The sequence below is a fragment of the Phyllobates terribilis genome, unplaced genomic scaffold, assembly GCF_046119375.1.
Source record: "Phyllobates terribilis strain yellow unplaced genomic scaffold, ASM4611937v1 Scaffold_11__3_contigs__length_659146591, whole genome shotgun sequence".
NCBI lineage: Eukaryota > Metazoa > Chordata > Amphibia > Anura > Dendrobatidae > Phyllobates > Phyllobates terribilis.
Genome location: NW_027362771.1, coordinates 303,752,143 through 303,774,839, shown reverse-complemented (window position 1 = coordinate 303,774,839; position 22,697 = coordinate 303,752,143). Strand labels below are relative to the sequence as shown.

Below are 22,697 nucleotides of genomic sequence, written 5' to 3'. Positions count from 1 at the left end.
ACGCCAACAGAATTCTGACAGCACCCACTACGCACGATATGAGGATTCACAAGTCTGCAGTCACATAGAGTACCTTCAGCCTTGTAGCCTAAGGCCGGACAATCCCTTTAAAATTACCACCTTGTATTCCACTATATATGGAAGAGAGATATCAAAGGGGTTTCCCACTGAACTATTCACAGAATATGTGAGAAATTCTGATCTCTGCTGGGACCTCCTCTGATCACTAGCATTGATGTCCTATTCCTTTTTTCTGACGTCGAGTTTAAATATAGCAGTCTGGTCGCACATGTTTGCTGCTAGTCCATTCATATTCTATGGGGTTGATGGCAGTAGATGAGTACAACACTAGTCTATCTATCAGTCCTGCAAGCAAAGAATGAAGTAGCTTTGTGTGACCATGTGGCTTTATTCAGAGATCCCATTATTGACTATGGGGGTTCCAGCAATTGGACCCCAGGGATCTGACATTTTTTACCTATTCTGTAGATTGCAGATAAATCAAGTGATTGCCATAAAATATTTTATGCGGCTGCAGCAATGAACAGTGAGAATATTGTACCAGTGTGAAATCAGTATGACAAGAAATGATGCAAGGACAGTTTACATTAAGAGTAACTATAACAATAGGGAATAGAATACATGCAACCCACTCCCTGTAGGTGGAATCCTACACTGCCAGTATGGCAGTCTTCATGTGCCCCACTGTATCTGTACTTAGTTGGTCATTTCTATGCCTTTCCATTGATGCAATTGTAAGTGAATGAGCTTTCCATAAACCTCTTCTCCACTGAGCAAATATTTTTGCATTTGTCCCATAATGATTCTACATGTAAGTTAAAAGGAGGTTTAAATCTTTATATCCAAGAATATTGGTAAGAAAATGAGGGTCTGTGGATTGGTTACATTAGTGTCTATACATATTATAAATTTAATTACTAAACAATGGCCCCTCTTCTGTTGGGAAGTAAAGGAAAGCTAAAGCATATGTTATTTGTCAAAAAAAGAAAATCCTGCAAAAAAATGTAGTCACTTGTATGTTCAACGTTTTCCAGATATAATAAGTGAGAAAGGGTGGTCTTTTAAAATCCAATTTATTTCTGCTAATGAGGAAATGACATACAAGAATCAGAATGACTGATTGGGAGGTCAGCCCAGCAAGCATATAATTTTATTATTGCAGCCACCCAGATTCTAATTATTTCCCTAAAGGCTTATGCTCAATGTCACAAATTCAACAATAGAAACATGTTAAAAGGAAGGACTGTTCCAAGATGAAGCTTGGGAGACATTAATTTAATTACTAAATGACTCATCAATGTTTAAATAGAGCATTTACAATTATGCCCATAAGCATCTGGATTTCTGGATTTTGGTTAAATTATAATAGAAAGATGGGACGTACTGTATGATCACCAAAACCACCAAGATTACGTATCATCTGAATCTTTATGTTTACAGGAACAATATCAATAGAGCTATATTACATGTACAGTACATTTATAATTTACTTATATTTGTGCTTTAAAAATTATGTCAAATTTTCATAAAAATAAGGAAAAAAGTCCACTCTCTTTCATAACATACTAAATGAGAATTGGCTATAGGGCAACTTGGAAATGAACAACGGGCAGATATTACACTGCCCCAAAGATATCTGTACGTAAAACCCAAAGAGTAGCTCAAAGGGAATATACTGTAAGACTCGTGTTCTTTTTAACAGGATTTGAAGGGGTATTCACGTCTCCAAGATCGTATACCAATATGTAGTAGGTGTAATAATAATAATATTGGCAAATACCTCCACTTAGAAATGTAGTATAGTTCTTCTGATTCACTCTGTCGCTTACCCCATGTGCAGGGCATTGCAGTAACTTAGGTATCCATGGTTACAGACACTAACAACTAACTAACTGTCACTATATGAGTGGCCATAACCATGGAGGCTCTGAAATACCTATCGGAACAGAGAAGTGGCTTCATTAATTCTCTATGGGATTGCTGTTATGAATCGTAGTTCTGTGCTCCCACCTGGTAATGGAGCTGGTCCGGGAAGGTGCTACTCTGGTCACAAGCGCCGCCATTGTCCTGACCCGGGAGGCGGAGTTACCACGCGTACAGAGAAATTGTCCCAATCTTGTGTCGTCGAGTTCTGGTGTTGTGGGATTTGTGAGGATATGGGACACCATGACCCTCACTGATTTCTCTGCCCAGGGAAGATGGGACGCTCTCTTCCCTGGTTGCCAAGCAACGCAGGACACTGTTTTGTTTGGCAATAAGCAATCGTTGGATTTTATCCAGCCTGCTGTTGAAGCTAGCAGGGAGTGGCTGTCTGGGGATGATTGGGAGGTAGTCAGCACCTGATCTTTAGGCGGACTATATAATCCTGCTCCCTGCTCAGTCCTTTGCTGTTTATTGCAGTTTCCCATGTGCTTGGTGGTTTGTGGTGCTAGCATTAGGTTTTGCTATTACAGCAGGGTTTTCTCATTTTATATTTTGGTTACACTTTCTTGGGTTCCTGCAGAGGTACTCACCTGGTCCTAGACTGAGCACCAGCCGCGTCACCAGACGCCAGCTGTCCGGTGACAGTGGGCCTGGGAAGGGCTCTGCCAAAGTCCCTCTTTGATTTAATGGGAGCTGGGTGAAGAGTATTCCTGGCTCTCAAGGGCTTGCCTAGCCGGGCAACTTGTGCCAAGTGCATCTGTGGCTGCGCCTTTGCTGGTTTGGTGCCAGCCTTTTTGGGTCCCTCTTTGAAGCGCATAACAATTGTCAGAGATAGATAAGTACATAACTCAGCTATATCTAGCATTTCTCTAGAGAATGAAAAATCCTTAAAGAATCCCATACAAGTATTTTTCCCTGTCCTTATTGAAAACACAAATGTTCATATGTATGGGGAATCGGGAGAGATGGCTCTTTTCCGTATGAGCTTTTAGCTGACCACTATCTCATGTATAGGCGCCTTTGTTCACCTGATGGATTTGCCCTTGCTTGCATGAATACTTGGAAGGAGATGTTGGAACTGATTGATAGAGAGTATGCAGTGAAGTTGAGTAGCAAATCATTGCAGTGCATTATAGGACATGTGTCTGAAAACCTGTGACGGAGAGGTATAGACCTGCTATTGTTTGCAAATTGTAATTTAATGTAGTGCCCTCTTATATGATAGAATACATAGATAAAATTAACATTCTTCTTACATTGGATAATGTTTATATTTCAATAAAGAGGAAGGTTTGTAGCTAATTTCATTTGAATTACATGATGTAATATCACACACTTAAAGAAGTTAGCCTGAAGCCAATGCATTATCCTCTTCACTGATAGCTCAAACCATGTCCACACTCATCAGGGCTCTATCCATATTTTATAAAGCTTGGTTGGTATTGTGGTTTCCAAGAAAGAACCTATTGTATCTAATGCTGTGGAGGAAAGTGTTAAATCAATAGCACCATTTCTCCATGAGCAATCTAATACTGCAATCTGAGTGCAGTTAATAGCCCTAGAATAGAAGATGATGTTATGTGGTGCATCCTTGCATCCCAAAAGCCGCTCATGTAACATCCAATGAATACCATGGCATTTCATACAGTTATGTGTAATTACACAGTTACTTTAGAAGTATTTGCTGCTGATCAGCACTATCTGATAAAAGTGTAGACGCTCTTACTCATTTACTCTGCTCGCCTTTGTAATGGCCATAAATGTGATGGCGTTAACGGAGCACCAGTTTGTGATTACCAATAGAATGAAGAGCGTCCTTATAGACTCTTATGTAACCTAATGAGGATAACTTGATGGGATTTCTTAGAATAACATTTGAAATGCTCATGTATGCCGCTTATGTATACTCCGCCAGATGACAAAAGCCTGCATGTTATTATTTGGAAATTCCAGACGTGTATACGAGGAGAAGAATAGTACTTGCGCTGCCCCATAAATTCTTTCTGCAAAGATTTATGAGGATCCAGATCATCGCAGTGACTGCAAGAAGATTTTTCATACTTCCAGTATGTCAGCCACATAAGAGCAGAACAAAATGAATGACTGGAAACACAAACTGACAAATCTAGCAATAGGCAATGTGGATGCAACAGCTTCGTTACCAATAAACTAATAGCGAATTGGGATGAGCGAACCCGTGGATGTTCGGGTTAGTCGGGTTCGAGTGAACTTCCAAAATTCGGTTCGGGTACCAGCATTCTACCAGAACTTGATCCCAAACCCCATAGAGCTCTTTCACTCTTTCTCCCAAACTCTAAAATGGGCTTCCGGGAGAAGTCCTTGTTCAGAGTTCAGCACTGGACACTGGGTGTCTGGTATGCACCCCGAACTTTACAGTACGGGTTCGCTCATCTCTATTAGAGAACAGTATACACATATGTACGTTGTTCTCTTTCTTGACTCTGGTAATGTAGCAGATCAATATCAGGAATATAAAGCTCCACCCTGGTGCCCTATCATCTCTGTCAGCAGAATACAGCCATTTTCTTTGGTAACATTTGCACGATTTTTTATCCCCAACATCCTCTGTAAATCATGTCACAAATATATGGTAACTTTTGCCTCGATAAAACTATATGGGAATTTATGTTTGTCCCAATCCATGATGTTGTCCATAGCACAAACTTGATTGTATAACAGTTGACTGAATAGGTAGTAGATTTCCATTTTGGTATCTATCCAGAAAAGTGTGAAACCTCCAATCTATGTTTTAAGTAAAGCTGTCCTTCCATATATATAATGAATGTCCCCATAATAATGAAAGATATAAAAATAATTGCTACAGATCCTTGTATTAACCTTGGATATATTTATATTCTCTAATTAGGTTAAACACAGTCAAATATAGGCTGCCATGAATAAATGGGACAGGACCAAGGTTTCTTGCATCCAGAATAATAGAAAAGTTAGCTACAGAGCTACAGAATACTGAATTCACAGTTCAGTATCTGAAAAAAATTAACACTAGAATAATGCTGTAAAATATTTTACACATATGCAATGCTGGAATATGCTTTTGATATATTTTAGGGGGGCTCTTCTCTTTTACCTTTTAATATTACTGAGTCATAAAATAACAAACTGAGCCTTTACTCGCCCTTACAAGGTCCAGCGTCGTCTCACTGCTCTGGTTTTTGTTGATATCGCAGCGTTGACATCAAGCCTACTGTGCTGCAGCCAATCACTGGGCTCAATGGCTCATTCCATCTACATAGGCAGAACCACTGAGCCTAGTCATTGACTGCAGCGGTTACGAGTGCTGTAGTCAGGATGTCACTGTTACAGCCAATCAACGAAGACTGGCACAGCAACAAAGAGGCAGCACTGGGTCCATGGATGCCGAGTTTCTTCAGTTTGTTGTTTTGTAAGTCTTTGAGCTTTTGGAGTAATAAAAGTGAAAACTCCTTTCATAGTGTAAAACTTAAAATATAGCTTTAAAATATATTTTCTTAATGGGATTAATGGAATTAATAATCAGTGCAATAATGTAAAAATAAATCAAAATGCCAGAATCATGTTTTTTTTTTTTGGTCCCCTAAACTCTGCCAAAAAATGCAATAAGGAGTGATCTACTTGTTGTATCTACCTCCAAATGGTATCAATAAAAACATGAGCTCAAAACGTAAGAATACAAGCCCTCACATAGCTACATTGACGTAAAAATGAAAACGTCACAGGCCGATGTAAAAGGAATAAGTTATGACTCGTGTAAAAATTTAAGGAAAAAACAAAAGCACAAAAATGGAAAATTGCCTGACCGGGGAAAGGGTTGAAGCTCAGTGAAGCTTTTTTTTCATTTTTTTTCCATTCAATGGTTGTCAAGTGTCTCTTTGCATGTGGACTTTCACCAATCTAAATACCTGACATGTCACTATGACATGTTATAAGTTTTTTTAACAATTGTTACTTTTTAAGGAGGAGCTGTCATTAATATGTATTTTTTTTTAACTTGGTGCAAATTCTGCTGTTCTCTTATATCTGGCTTGGTTTTCTTTTGTTTCTGCATCTATCTGTTCCTGGTATATTGCCCCTTCTTCCTTGTGTATAAATGTAGCCATTTTAGCAAACAGGGCATGGTCCTCAACTCTTTTCTATTAGTGTCTTATTTAAGACCATGCCAGGTTGGATAAAAAAAACTAGATTTATATACAAAGAAGAGGGAGACATATCTTAGGAACGGTGAGGAACAAGAACAAAAAGAAAAACAACTCTAGATTCAGGAGAATGGCATTTATAGCAGAAAAAAAAATACATATTTATGCCACGCGATAGATTTTCTTTAATTAGATCAGTGGAAAATTTAGCTGTGTGCAATCTGTGGTCCAACTTCTCAAGCGAGTGATATGGTACATGCAAACTATCAAGGCCAGTGGCCATCAATTGTAATTCTGGAATAACCCTTTATCTAGATCAGTATTCCACAACTCCAGTCCTCAATCAAGAGCCATCATTTGATCATTTTTTCAGGACTTCCTAATAATTTAATTTCCTGTGTAATACTAAATCCTGAAAACATGATCAAAGTTGGTGGCTCTTGAGGACTGGAGTTGGAGAACACTGACCTAGACTGATAGAACGTGGAATAGTCATCAGATTTGTGAGCCCTACATCTAAATGTAGATGGACTGTAGACCGTGTCAGTTTTGTAGTGTTTTTGAACCAGAAAGTACATGTTCTAATATAAGATATAACATATATAGTATCTTATATGCAATGCAATGCTACAAGCTAATGTCTGTGTATATCAGCATTTAAGGTTGTATGAGACTGTAGCATTTACTATCGAGTTTAATGAATAGAAGTCCGGACAATATCTACCACTCACTAATATCACATTTCCAGTTTGGAAATCTTCTAAAAAATACACATCTGCATAAATTCTTGTGGTTAGTATTCACCAATCAGTTTTTATTTTTACACTTTGTACTTTAGGTTTAATGGTAAAACACATAAATTATTACAGCACAGTTTATATGAACCAACTATATATGAGGAGCCTGAAAAACCATCAAGAAATAACTGGGACATTGCTTTGTATGCCAGTCTGTCTATGTTGACCACATCAACAACCGTAAAAGACACAGCTCATGAAAATGATGTCAACATCCATTTGGAAAGAAACTCAAGGAAAAATGTGCCTACGTCTAAAAGCTGAGATGAACACAATTGTTATTCATACAGTAACGGCAATATTCTTGGTGTGTGAGTCCCTGGGGGCAGATATATGCACCCGAGGTTCACTGACTCTACAACTTAGAACTTTTTTCAGTTGTTATACCAATCTCTTTTCCAGAAAGGCAATGTAATGAGAATACAGCACTAGAATTTCACTAAAGCAGCCGGTCACATTTCTGATTCAGATGTATGTGACAGTTTTAACAAGGTACAACACTAAGCCACTGGAAAACTGTTAAACATTTTATACTGTGTTTTCATTGGAAAGTTCTACAATAAAAAAATAATAAAAAGTAAAGGTAAATGTAACATATGCTGTGAGGGCATTCACCCAACGACAATATTAGTATGCCAAGGTTTTGGTACCTCTGGTTTGTCGTCTCCATCACTCATTGATTTCTGCTAATCTTCTATATTGAGTTTAGTCTCTGCTTTTCTATTTTTCTGAACATCTCCCAATAGATGGGTTGCTTCTGAAAAACATACAAAACATGTGTATCAATGGTATTTTATATAGAAGAGTAAGCTACGCATCAACCCGGCGTTCTTATGGCACAGCATTAATATCACAGGTTGTACATCCCAAGACTGTGTTGTTAGTATTCTGCCCTCGAAGATTGCCATCCCACAAGCTTTCCATCAGCCTTTTGATTTATTTATTTCTTGAAATCAAATGACAGCAGAATCCCGAAAGACAAAGCGTACTTCAATTCTAACGCCTTTTTCATACAAATTCAGACTGCAAAAACAATAATCTATTCAATAATCTTGGGAGTGGTTTGTAGATTCAGCACAAACTCATAAAATTGCTTACATATATATTTTTATATAGTTTTTAGTCCCATAATGCTTTGGAAAACCTCAGTAATATACTGTAGGACTGTTTTAAAGGAAACCTGTTGATAACCGCATTAATCTTGACCAAATTCCCAACTCCATTTGCTGAAATGTAGCCCCCCGCTTGCAAGGAATCTCTACTCTGTATCGTGCAGACACTCATTGTTGTACTGCTCTCCAGCCTTTCGGCAAACAAGCCTTTTGTTGCACACAAATATTTAATTCAAATTTTGAAAGGGCACCTGCTGTCACTTTTTTGAACTCCAGTTCCTATGTTTTTGTAGATGAGTCACTTGGCCCTGTTTCCATATTAAATATATTATTATTTAGTCGCAATTCTTCCATGAAGACCACTTCTGGCCAGACTTCTTCAAACAGTAGATGTGTGGAGCTGGGACCCACTCATTTCTGCTAGTTCTGTGCTGATGGCACTGCTGGACATCTTCTGATTCTCAAACGAAAGAAAGTATCATCTCTGTCCCAAACATACAGCCATTAAGTACTATTGTCAGCACAAAGAAAAATAAGGAATGTTAGAAGTGATGATATGGCCACCACTGAGCCCTGATCTCAACATCATCAAATCTGCATGGAATTAAATAAAGAGAAAGAATAAATTGCATAAGCCTACATCCACTGAAGATCTGTGGTTGTACAAATGACCGAATTTATTGGAGTTGAATCTTACTCTACTCGATTATGCAAAAAATCTGCATTTTTGGATTCAGATTTTTGTAAATTTGCTTCGCCCTGATTCAGCAAAAATTCTGGCTGCCATTTTTCTGAACCATAAATGGCTGGATTAACTGAATAAGGAAAAAAAATATTTATACTCAACTCATCGCTCAACTGTCCACCATCCTATCCTCAGAACTGCTTCTTCTTCTCCGTCTTGTGTCGCATCTCCCAGCCTGTTCACTTTAATGCCTAGACTTCAGGCCACGACCAGGTCTCAAAGGTCCGTGACATCAAGATGTGTGGCTCTCAGTGACCTCTAACACCTAGTCGCGACCGGAAGTCCCAGCCTAGAGAGAAGAGGTTGAAGATGCTACAGCGGAAAGTAAAAGACTGGACGTCAGGAAGAGCTAATTACTGCCTGCTGTCTGGTCCACAGTATCTCTTCTTTCTGTGATCGTAGCTCCGACCTGTTCACTCTTGGCCAGAAGCCCTGGCCATGACCAGGCCTCAAAGATCGCTCTGAGGCCTAGTTGTAGCTGGAAGTCCCACCCCAGAGTGAACAGGCCAGGAGATGCAGCTTGCTACGGGGGAAAGAAGAGGTGGCTTAGAGGATCAAATGGATCAGACAGGGGAATGGTGAGTTGAGTCATGAGGTGAGTATAAGATTTTCTTTTTCTTTTTACATCTTACAGTTATTTAGCTCTGGGGTCTGGAGAGACCCCTGAGCTTAATAAGGAACATTCAATTCGCAAAGAATACATTTCGCGGGAAAATACAAGCAATTAACTTAATTCGAATCTCGCCAGGTCCACTCATCTCTAGTGGTTAGCGCCGCAAGATTTTTGGAACAAGCTCCCTGCTGAGTTTCTTTTAAAACTGTGTTTAAGTGTACCTACAAGAATTGTTGCTATTTGAAGGCAGTCATACTAAATATGGATTTTTTTTAAGATTTGTCTTTTGTTCATTCACTATTCATTTTGTTAATTGATTAATTTCTATCTTTGAAAGCATTCTTACTTAGCAGCTCTTATTCCACATCTGCCTAAAACTTTTGCACAGTACTGTTATGTGAGAAGAGCCAATGGGTCCTCTGTTGGTTTATAACGATTGATTATTGAGCAATCTGATATATTTAAAGGGTTTTCTGTTACATGGGAAGTAAAGCAATTTTAGATTTCAATTAAACTTCTAAACAAATTGAAAACTTTCACTTTAATGCAAATTACTCATATTTATACACAACTCCACTAAGAAATTTTGACAAGTTTTCTATAACTTTAACAGTTATTTTAGGTCGTACATAAATTCCTTTCATGATATATATCATTTACACAATTTTGAAATGTGTTATTTACCTTCAAAGGCATCAAATATATCATAATGTTCCAGTGAATGACTTGTTTGGAGAATTTGCTTACTTGGTGCATTATTAACAGGTGACATGTCTTTCTATGAGAATCAGTCTATGCCTATTAGGGTTAGGTTTGCACCATGTGTTTGTGCTCCCTTGAAAGTTTTTTTTTCAAGAATAGAAGCAAAGTGTACCTTTAAAAAAATGCAACATGAGTTTTTATCAGTTTTGTATCCAGTTGCATCCTACTTTAAAGATAAAATTATCCCCCATCCCACTTCCCCAAAAAATACAGTTCAACAGGATTAAAAAATCTAATGTCAGATGGATAGGACTATGGGTGTAAGCACGCATTACAAAAATACTTCTGCCAGACGCGTCCATATGTTACAGTTTAAGAAAACTTATGGTAATGCCAAATTTATTTAAAAAGGTTGTCCGGTCCAAATCAATAAGTTTGCAGTCACCAGAGGCAGGGCCAGCTCCAGGTTTTTGTGGGCTCTGGGCGAAAGAGTCTCAGTGGGCCCCTTTAACACATACCACGATTCATGACGCACAGATACCGCAGAGAAATACAGTATATATATATATATATATATATATATATATAGTACAAGGTGAAAGATTTCACTTCTTACTTTACATGAGCGATATCTATTGTAAATTCCACAATAGCTCAGAAACCTGCGAATCGCTCCATACAGAATACTGGCCCCCATAAAATGCTCCTTACAGGATACTGGCCCCCATATAATGCTCCATGCAGGCTGTTCCCCCACATAATGCTCCTTGCTGGCTGTCACCCCCCCCTTATAATGCCCCATGCAGGATGTCCCCCCCTTATAATGCCCCATGCAGGATGTCACTTCCCCCCTTATAATGTCCCATGCAGGATGTCACCCCCCCTTATGATGCCCTATGCAGGATGTCAGGATGTCACTCCCCCCTAATATGTAACCTCCTCCCATATAATGCCCCATGCAGGATGTCACTCCCCCCATATAATGCCCCATGCAGGATGTCACTTCCCCCGCATATAATGCCCAATGCAGGGTGTCACCTGCCTTTTTAATGCCCCATGCAGGATGTCACTCCCCCCCATATAATTCCCCATGTAGGATGTCACACTTCTCCCCCATACATTAAAAAAAAAATCAAATACTCACCTCACTTCTCACCTGCTGCCGCTGCTCTGGGTTCCAGCGTCGCCGGCGTCTTCCCGCTCTGCGCTGTGACGGCTCAGGAGAGGACGTGGTGGAAAGACGTCACCGCACCCTCTGACCTGAGATGTCACAGTCAGAAGACGTGGAAGACACTGGAGGTGCTGTGCGGAGGTACGGGGAGAGGTAAGTATTGTGCCGGGGCCCTGAGCAAGCGGGGGGAGTGGGTGCTGACACCTCTCTCCTCCGCTCATGGGTCCCATAGCGCGGCGGGGTGCCCGACGGCGGAATTGCCTGAGTGTTCCGGGTGCTGGCGCCAGGCCTGACCGGAGGGTATGTATGAGTTATACATACTCCCGGCCAGGACCTGTGTAATGGGCTTTGTTCCATACACTTGTATAGAGCGAGGCCCTGCCCATCTAGTGACAGTGAGCATGGCTGACTAGAGGGGGCACGGCCTCGCTCCATACAAGTGTATAGAAGTGTATAGAAGCGAGGCCGCATCCATTGGCCGGGAGTATGTATAACGCATGCATACGTTTTGGTCCGGGTCCGAAACCGGTCAATCCCTGCAGCACACGGAGTGACTGCAGACTTATCAATTTGGACCGGACAACCCCTTTAAGATATATTATTGTATACTGCATGTATTTTATCCTGCGCTGCATTTTTAGACTAACAGATGTCATACATTTTGTATAATAGAACAAACTCTTTTCAGCAGCACTGTATGTATGTGCTTTCATAGTTTCGATTAAAAATAAAACAAACTTTCACTTTATACTATTCCTATAAACTTCATTTATGGAAACATGATTATGCTATATAAATTAACTAATTAATGAGTTCATTAATTAAAGGGGTTGTTGTTAGGATCCCTACAACATGATAAGCAGATGAAGCAGTCTTGTCTTCTTCACTACAGCACCTCCAGAGTGCAGATGAAGTATTACACAAGAACAGTACTAATACACAGCAAAGCTCTGTCTGTGTAATGGATGGACATGTGGGGCCTTTCGGGGTGAGAGATTCTTTTGGTAGCACTCTCCACACTGTAAAACGTGGGCCTGATGATATTAACTCAGAATATCCTTATGAGGTATTTAAATGTGTATTTTTTATATCTCAGACAATATATATCTATTATTACAATAATGCATCAAGTTATTCAAGTTTGATTAAACATGGTATACCTATAGAAACTTTCCATTTCTGATGTTCACATTCTCTGTTTTTACAGCTCATAATAATTGAAGATGATTTCTGTGGTTTGGACATGAATGCCCCTCTGGGAGTATCTGAAATGGTTCGAGGGTACCCTGTCTATACAGAGGATCGGGACAGGATGACTTCTGTTATAGCCTATGTGTATAAAAATCATTCACTGGCCTTTGTGGGGACCAAAAGTGGAAAACTCAAAAAGGTAGGATTACGGTTTGCTTTTTCTCACCTACAAAGTGTATAATGTTTCAAAGTATCTTTCAATAAATTAAGGAGGTGAAGAAATTTCGGACAACGTGCACTCTTGTAGTTGGACAACCCTGTTACAGTTCTACAGATTTTCTACAAATCCTATTATCTAAACATGATTGCACATGCTATAATCCAGCTGAGTAAACTGGCTTCTACGGTTGACTTCAATATTGTCATATTTGTATCCAAATTAGATCACAGCCTGAACCTGTTACATGATTCATATTGCCCGACCCATGAGCAGCATAAATCAGAGACCAGCTCCTGCCTTGCAAACATCTATGGTTTATTCTGAAGAGCTGCGGCATTTAAGAGAAGGACCCAGTCCAAAGCATGAATGGGGACTAGATAACTAGTCCTAGAGGTGTGTCCCTGCTGACTCTCCCTACCTACTCAGCTAGACTGACAGGTCTCTCCCTACACACACATAGAAAGAGACCGGCGGAGATGTAACTTAGTGACAAGTCACCTCATCTCAGGCCTCATCCTAGGCTAAAATTTTTCTCTGAAAAGTCTCAGCACTTCAAAGTAAACCATGTTTGTAATGCAGGAGCTGGTCTCTGATTAATGCTAGCTGGCATAGACAGCTTGAATACTGTGACTGGTACCCTTTAAAGGGCTCCTGATTCCTCTGGAAAACATGGGAAATACAAAGATGCTCGAATCTCCCAGTTCTCTTTTCTGGATTCATTGAAGCGTTCTTAATGAAGGAGACAACCCTCTTAATCATAATTAGCTTTCTGATGATCTGCATCAATGAAAGTCATGGAGACAGTATATGTTTTATTTCCAATTTCTTGTGGGAAGATTATGCAAGTAGTGTATGGAGATGTGCACATGTGATGCTTCAATTTAAAGGGGTTTTCCATGACTACAAAATTAATATGAGATCGGCCGGTGACTGACTCCCGGTACTACTAGCAATCAGCTGACTGAAAGGGTTTTGGTCTTGTAGCAAGCCCCATATCCCCTTAATTGTTTACCAGGCAAGGACAGTGCTTTTGACATTGTCTGTGTATCGTATGGCAGATCTGTCTGTTAGATTAGACTGGAACTGTTCACTATGAAGTCAGGCAAATCTATTGCCAAAAGTGCAGTGCCTGATAAATAATAAAGTGGAGAACCATGACCTTTTAATTTTCAGATATTGATCATCAATAATGTAGTCTTGGAAAACTCTTGTAAAGGGGTTTTCCAATGAAATGTGCTTTTTAGGGACATACCACTGGAACCCCACTAATCCATAAAGTTGGGTTCCCAGAGTCCCTATGAGAATGGAGTGGTGGTATGCATGCTTGAACACCACTTAAAAATTTGCCCCCTCTGTTATCTGGCTTGCCTTTTACAATTGTTACAGCCATGAAGAATCCTGTAGACATCTTTTTACTACATGCCTTATTTTAGACTGCAGGGAGTCCATGAAAACAATCTTCCTATTCTGCAGTTCAGGCCTCTGTGATCAGTTTATCAAGACCTAAGCTATGTACCCTAGATTTTACAGTCTGTAGAATCTCCTTAAAGTGAAGCACTCCACTCCCCAATCAGTCTGTAGACCCTCCTTAACGTGAAGCACCCCACTCCCCAAAGAGCATCTAATATATCTTTCCATATCACTGGTGTTGTATATGATCCATGGCTCATGGTTATGAAAACCACACGCTGTAGCCATGTGACTTTTTTTAAGGGGTGTCACATCCTAAATGTTATTAGCAGAAGCACATGTCTGCAGTGGCGTAATCCAGCATTAGAGTATGGTAGTCACAAGAACGAAGAGGACAGTTTATGCATATTTTATATCAACAGCATGTGATTTCACAAGAAGAGCATTTGAACAAGAAATTGCTTGCTATGCCCAAATGATAGCATGTAAATGTCTGTGCAAATGGTTTCTAGTACGCCACAGCGTTAGATGTCTCTGATTTATTTGTGACCTACTTTTGGTACAAATCGTCATAGCCATAACTGTAATACACCGGGACCTGCTGTCTAATGAGCTACTTCCTGTCATAATGGGTATTTCTTCTGCCTCACAAATAGGAGGAAAAGAGAACATTTTCTCAGTTGCCTCTCTCCTGTGTATACAATGTTCTTCTTTCAACCGTTGTCACTTAATTTGATTCTAAAGGGAAAATACACGTGATGGTTTTTTGTGCCAATTTAAAGTCTAATATAATGAGGAGCAGTGTATGTAATATGGTGCTGTACTAATATTAATCTGCACACAATGATCAGTGGGGGTCTCACAGCTGACGCGTGTCTGGTGGAACTCCAAACTATCTTTGGCTCTGAGACTGCTGATTCACTCATTTGACTCTAATAACAGGAAAAAAATATTTTGGTCATAAAGTCTTTATAAAAGTAGGGAAAGGATTTCTGTAGTGTTCTGCAGATCAAGGTGGAGAATACTTTTAGAATCAGGAGATGACTCATATTGGACCAATTATAAGAAAAACATATATAATAAAACTTTTTGGCACTTCAGAGGAAATACATTACCATTTGAAGGTAGAAAGATGATTTCAAGATAATAGGCCGCTTGTATGTGATAAGAGATGTTGACGCATAGGGAACGTTATAAGTAGGCTGCTCAAAATCACAGTATGAAAAAGGTTAATTGACATTCTACAAGTGAATCATATCACATCAGCAACCACAACAAGGGTTGGTATGGGAAGAAGGTATGACTTAAGCTGCATGTACACTGCACAATTATTGTGAAACTAGTTATTAGGAACACTCATTTTATGATAATCATGTCGACTAAACAAGATGTTGATCACCCGACAAATGAGCCTATATGCGCAGAACAATTTACTACAGATCACATCTGAATTGTGGTTTGCCTATGTAAACAGGCTATTGAACGACCGCCGATCAGCAAACAAGTGGCTGATGAGTGGTCATTTAGTGCCGCAGGTCGGCTAATGTAAATGGACCTTTAGTGTTACAAATTCATAATGTCCAATTTAGAAGCTGCCATGCACCTTTTTATTAACCTTGGTTTTGGTAATGTATAGGCCTAACAGCATATACAAAAGGCAATCCATGCCACTTGGAAAAATAATGTTTAAAAAATTGAAATAAAAAAAGGGGGTGATAAAAGCGCTGCTGAGTGCAACAGACAGACAGGTAATACCTTCATAAGAATTTCTTAAAAGAATAAGGGCTACGCGTTTCAACATCGGACAGATATCTTCCTTAGGCCAAATACATGCCTTGCCTGAGGAAGACATCTGTCTGATGTTGAAACGTGTAGCCCTTATTCTTTTAAGAAATACTTATGAAGGTATTACCCCCCTGTCTGTTACACTTAACAATGCTTTTATCACCCCTTTTGTTATTTACATTTTTTTATTTTTAATTATTTCTGATACATGGTGATTCCTGGACTGGACTATCACCTGGGGCAGCTGCCGCTGATTCTTTCCATCTATGGATTTGTAACAGGATTGTGCCTGGTATTTGCACATCCCTCCAAGGTGAGCACACTATCATATGCCCTTCTGTCAGCCCTCACCATCTCCACTTTATTAAGGATTTCTGCACTATGGAGCACCCTGCCTTTTTATTCTCATTATAGGTTCATTTATAGAAATAAGAAAGCCCCAAGTGCTTCCAATGAAGACATACTATGAGACATACACAAGCCCTCCACCCTTCTCCCCAGCACTACAGCACTAAAAAGATGGAGGAACCATCCAGAGGTTCACCTTTCCCTTTTTCTCTTGGTAGACGGTGAAGGTGGGGCCTTTTAACCCTATGATGGGAAAACTTAGGGTGCAAACCAGTGCCAGTACTTATGTAAAACAGGCACTCACTTTTGATACTTGTTATGAGTCATTTTCAACTTTATAATGCATAGCCCTATATTCTAAGGGGTAAGGTTTCTCCTTGTGGAGAGTGACATACCTACCCTGGCATGCCAATGTAAGGAGACTTATTTGGCATGCAATTCTCCTCTTGGGAGTTAAATATCCAAATTGCCTCTTCAGAGAGAAACAGGACTAGAACTGTATAGCACCACCTGTTGGAAGCAGCGATCCTACAAGTCACTATCCAACTATCCGACAAGTCATTATCCAACAGGTGGTGCTACAGAGTTCTAGTCCTCTTCCTCTCTGAAGAGGCAATTTGCTTATTTAATAGCCCTATATTGACACAGTAGGCATCAGAAACCTATTGAGAAGCATCCGTATGAACAGCATGGGAATTTTTGTCTGCATCTCTTTGCATTCGATCTGTATATGTATACAACTTACAGATTACACCCCCAACTGGAAACATTTTGTCGTCCATGTGATCAAGAATTTCGAGGAGGAATAACTGAGGAATGATATAACACAATGCTATGAAAAAACATACAGTAGAATTGTTATATTAGGGGGAGTATATAGTCATTTACTAAAATAGACATGTTCGGAAAAACTGGCAGGTCCTCTTCAGCAGGCACTTTGCTTGTAAATGGGGTGGTAGGAGTATACAAGAACCGCAAAAACAAAGAGAAAAAATAGCATTAAAGAGAAGACTGAGTCATTATGTTCAGCATTGCGTTTGTGCTTACAATCTCAATACGCTTAATGCTCCTTGTACTTAAGAAACTGCTACAATGTTCATAGGCTTGGCTGGAGTCCACACTATTATTTGTGACTTTACAAACCGGAGTTGATTGAATTTTAACAAAAGGAATTGATTAAGCAAGGGACAAAGTGCTAACTCGAGAAGGTGGCAAAATATACTCGGATGCATAATGAGATTGACTTTTAATATAAAAATAACAGAAAGCCATCATAAATGCATGAAAATATAGTATGACTCATGTATTAACCTGTCTATGACAAGTGCACAGCACATACTGTTTATAATTTATGAAAGACTTTAGTATTGATTGATTCCATATTTCATTAAAACATTAACTTTCCATATTTCATTAAAACATTAACTCATTTTTTAGTTTGCAGTATTTTTACCAAAAAGTGAACAACATACACAAGTGGTGAGTCCTAAGCAAAATGTGGGCAGAACGATGCAGTCAGAAGTAGTGTTTTTTACGAACAATTGATTCATGAAGAGTGATCTACTAATCTCTGACCTTTTGCCAATTTACACCTTTTAAATTAATACTATTTCTGGCAGAAATTATTTTTGAATATTCAAGGTATTTTTTTCAGATTTACATCTATAAATGTAATGAGTATCTGGTTATGCTATCAATTTATTTGAACTTCATTTGAAGATGTGATGGTTGAATTTTTAGAAATATGTTGATTCATGTCTCTGAGGGAATGAGGGTTCAGTAATAAAAATTCAGAACAGTAATTCAGCTACTGAATAAAAACCTCAGCATTTAAAGGGGATTTTCACCAAAAATAAATAATATGGCCTGTATAACTATACGTTTTGATTATTCCTTTTCTGTCAAATTATTACAGGAGTTGGCCCTTGAAAAACACATAACTATTCCACTGGATAGGTGATGAAAGTGTGATGAATGGGGGTCACAACACATCATGGTCATCTTTATATGTGTTTCTTCCTTATATAGCGCCATTAATTCCACAGCGCTATACAGACATTATTGGCACTGTCCCCATTGGGGTTCACAATCTAAACTCCCTATCAGTATGTCTTTGAAGTGTGGTAGGAAACCCGAGAACCAGGAGGAAACCCACGCAAACACGGGGAGAACATACAATCTCCTTGCAGATGTCCTTGATGGGATTTGAACCCAGGATCTCAGCTCTGTAAGGCTACATATAATGCTAAACACTGAACCAATGTTCTGCTCCGCACTATAGGACTAATAGAGATTGCTGTCAGTGAATGTGAATAGCGGTATCACAGCGCCAATAACAGGGTAAAAATTAAATTAAAATGACTGATTTATTAACACACAACGCGTTTCGGTGGACAAGGCCACCTTCATCAGGTATAATACTTAATACTGAGTCACCCATTGCGCCCTGTTCTCTCTTTTTTTACATAATAGAGATTGCTGAGCACTGTACAAGACTATCTCCATCGTTCCCGTAGACAATGAATGAATCAGTAGTGTACATGCATTACTATCACTTAAAGAAGTTGGCCACTACTTTTTATGATTGCCCCAATCGATGGACCCTGTGCCTCTAAGTGTTTTTCTAATTACCTCCTGCTGTCCATCTTGCCTGTGAGCGGCGCTATCACTGGCCGCTCACAGGCATCACGTGACCCCCGGCTCCAGCCGGCTCTGACATCCGCTGATGTCACGTCAAATTCCGGCTGCAGCCGGGGGTAACTTAATTCTGCGTTCCATGGTGGATGCTGGGCTGTGGGCAGGGTTACCCCACGCGTCACTCCCAGCATCCACCGCGCGCTCTCCCTCTCCCCATTCATTGGAAAAGCGCGGTGGATGCTGGGTGTGACACGTGGGGTAACCATGCCCACAGTCCATCAGCCACCCCGGGGACCACGCCACTGAAGTCACGCCTCACTTGATGTGACAGCAGCGGCGGGTCACGTGGTACCTGCGAGCTGCCAAGGATGGCGTTGCTCACAGGCAAGAAGGACAGCAGGAGGTAATTAGAAAAATACTTAGGGGCACAGGGTTCATCGATTGGGGCAATCATAAAAAGTAGTGGGCAACTCCTTTAAGTGAAATGTGGGAAAGGCATCCTCGTTTTCGTGATTGGTGAAGATCATATAGTAAATCAAGGTAACTGTTGCTAAATGTGTAGATTTGCATGAGCCGAGTACATACTGATTTATGTATATCACCTTGCCCATGCAGTAAGCTTTAAGAGTGAGCATGGATATAGCAACACATAAGTTCCAAAAACTAATATCTCAGTACCTCCTGTGTTTAAAACTTGGTATTAAAATGTTAATTAAAATCAAATATCTATCTATCTATCTATCTATCTATCTATCTATCTATATATCTTTCTATCTATCCATATCTATCTATCTATCTATCTATCTATCTATCTATCCATTTCTATCTATCTATCTATCTATCTATCTATCTATCTATCTATCTATCTCTCTATCTAATATGCACATTTGTACATCAATTAATATATATACCCATGTAAGTGTAGAAAAGTATCAGCCAAAGGAGACGCAACTTTGGAGGATACACTACACTGTTGCTCTGCAATAGTATCAGTACAGCCATAAAGAGTTTTATAGGCAGGCATGCAGGGAGGGAGCCAAGAAGTCTCCTGGTAACAACTTTCATGGAGCTGTCATCCACAAGGTGCCCCAAGGGAGCTATGAAAGGTGTAGGATTCCTAAGTCTCTATATATGAAGGAATCAAGCAGTGCACTTCAATAGGCAGGGATCACTAGGTGTCTCTGCAATTAGCTGCAACCTACAATCTTGTTCTGACAAATTAGAGCATTTTCATGAGCTCATTTTTTACACACTGTCACTCCTGTAGGAAAAGCTGGGGGTGGGTAATGCCATGGAAATGCTATAGTATTCTCCCAGAAACCTTTCTATAGATGGATAAAAGGGGCATAGAATACAATGCGGAGCTTGTGATAGAGACCGCAGATACAGGGGCAGTGACTTCATTATGTGTTTTGGAGACATAATATAGCCATATTAAAAAGTACAATCAGATTTTCACATTAATAAAGGCTGCTTATGAAGAACGGCAGGGTGCACTAGTTCCGCAGCTGCCCACAGTGTGAAGGTTTCTATAATTGTTACTGAATATAATTGAATGCAGCCTCTTAGAAATAGTATATGTGCAGATTCAGAGCAGCAGGCTGAATATTTGCCAGAATTTAGCTGTGTCATTATGTTTTCAAAAATTATTATGGCTATTATGTTTTCAGAAATGATTATGGCTCGTTTTCATGTTACCTATGGTCTTATAAAGGTGAGTTTGTGAAAGTGCAGCACTAAATCCACGTGGTACATTGCTGGATCCCACTATACGGCAGAATAATGATGCCCAGCAGATATCTACTAGACAGGTAGCTGTTTCCATCACATTGCTTCAGAATGTAGTCCTGAAAGCTGTCAAATTCATTCCATGATGAAAAAGTACTTTCTATATATCGGTACAAACACCCAAAGACATGTACCTGACAATCATCATTAATTCTGAATAATAAGTCTACTCATTTACCAAACAAGGCTGCCCTTCATAGATTGGGGAAACCTCTGTGTACAAGTAACTGCGGCCATGAACATTAGATTAATGATACTGAAACTGTTATTTCTGATAGGACTGGCTTATCACTTAATGTGTATTGAAGGGTTATGGCTCTCCAATGTTGTTGGACATTAGGAAGTATTGGACATGTTATTGGGGATGTTCTGACTCTCCCCTATTGCCAAATATAAGAGGAGAGAAGAACTGGGTATACTGTTTGGGAATGTACAGACTTTCTTCCATCATAAGATGTCAGGCATGTTGAACCATTCCAGATTGTTTTGCTCTCACTTTTGTTAATCTGCTCCAGAACTGTCTGGCATTCACTTACTTCATAGTTACATAGTTTGAAAAAAAGCCCTAGGTCCATCAAGTTCAACCTTCCTCCCCCAATTGTACATTTTGTCTCTAATTTAACTATAACGCACAGTGTTATATGTACTAAGGAAGTCATCCGACCTTTTTTAAAAGCTGTTATAGTGTCTGCCATTACTACCTCTTGTGGTCGGGCATTCCACAGTCTCACTGCTCTGACTGTAAAGAACCCTTTCCTATTTATCTGCCGGAATCGCCTTTCTTCCACACGTTATGAGTGCCCCCTGGTCCTTAGTATGGTCTTTGGAAGGAATAAGTCATGTGCCAGTCCTTTGTACTGACCTCACATATATTTGTATATATAAAGGAGATCTCCTATGAGGCGTCTTCTTTCTAAGCTATACAGGCTCAGAAAGCTACCCTTTTAGTACACACAGGCTCAGACTGGCCTACAGAGGAACTGGTGAATCCCCTGGTAGGCCCCTGTGCAGGAGTGGATGCCCTCCTCCATATATGAGCATCATTGGCACAATACACTTGATTTACTATATTCAGATAAAAACTGCATCTTATCACTCAATTAAAAACTACCCAGGTAGTTATTATATAACATACAGGTTATGAGGCTAATTTAATATCTGCCTGTAGCTGAACATTGGGCCCTCAATGTCAATGTTACCTGTGGGCTCTTGCAACCCCAGTTCAATACTGAGTACACATGCACATTTGGTATAGTTGAGTGTGCAGATCTATGTGGGAGTTTGGATGAATAGTTGTCAACTGAACAAGCTCTGCAACTTTTCCCTTCATTAGGATGGAAAGTGCCAAGATACCCATGTGTTGGCTGCCAAAGCAAACCCTTTCAAGTTAATGGTACTGATTTTCAATTGTAGTAATTGCAACAAAACTCTCCAAAGTCCCAATACACAGCTGCAGTGTCATAAAATAGTATATGTTATGCTTTAAAAATTGGAGTCAAATAATGATTAATATAGTCTGTGTGTAGTTAATTTATATTATTTACTTGTGAGAAACTTTAGATTGTCATCTAGATAAGTCATCTGGAATGCAGCTTTATTTTTGGTAAAACAACAAAATATTTGAGAAGATACATGGCATGACAACTGGTGTCCCTGTAAATATCTGAATTACCTTGTCATCTGGACTTCATCGTAAAATTGTGTGATATGCTGCATTACTTGGCTGAAAAACACTAATAAGAGAGCATGAGTGGGAAAGAAAGATTAAGGCCAAAGTGAAGATTACATTTTTTACAACTAAAATATGAGTAGGTTTTGCATGCGGACAGAGATATCCAAGGAAATCCATAAAAGTCCAGTGACCACTATCGTAAACTGTATATATACCCAGAGCATTGGTATGATTATCTGTCCAATAGCATTAAAGTAGGACTGAGTAATAATCCCATACAGGGAATATTGTATTATACTATAAAAAAAATATTGGAAATGTTTCCTAACCACGCTCTCTCTCAGTGGATGATTTTTCACAGCTTTTCTTCTTTGAAAAAATCAATAACTCTTCGAGGAGTAAACAGGC

The 22,697-nt window shown here is 39.5% G+C and overlaps 1 protein-coding gene across 1 annotated transcript in view; it reads left to right on the top strand.

Annotated features, from left to right (window-relative positions):
• Positions 1-22,697, top strand: part of PLXNA4 (plexin A4) — a 1,035,275-nt gene that overhangs the window by 157,011 nt on the left and 855,567 nt on the right. Inside the window, exon 3 of the mRNA XM_073652480.1 lies at positions 12,446-12,628. Coding sequence (XP_073508581.1) covers positions 12,446-12,628 — 183 coding nt within the window. The remainder of the gene's footprint in view (positions 1-12,445; positions 12,629-22,697) is intronic.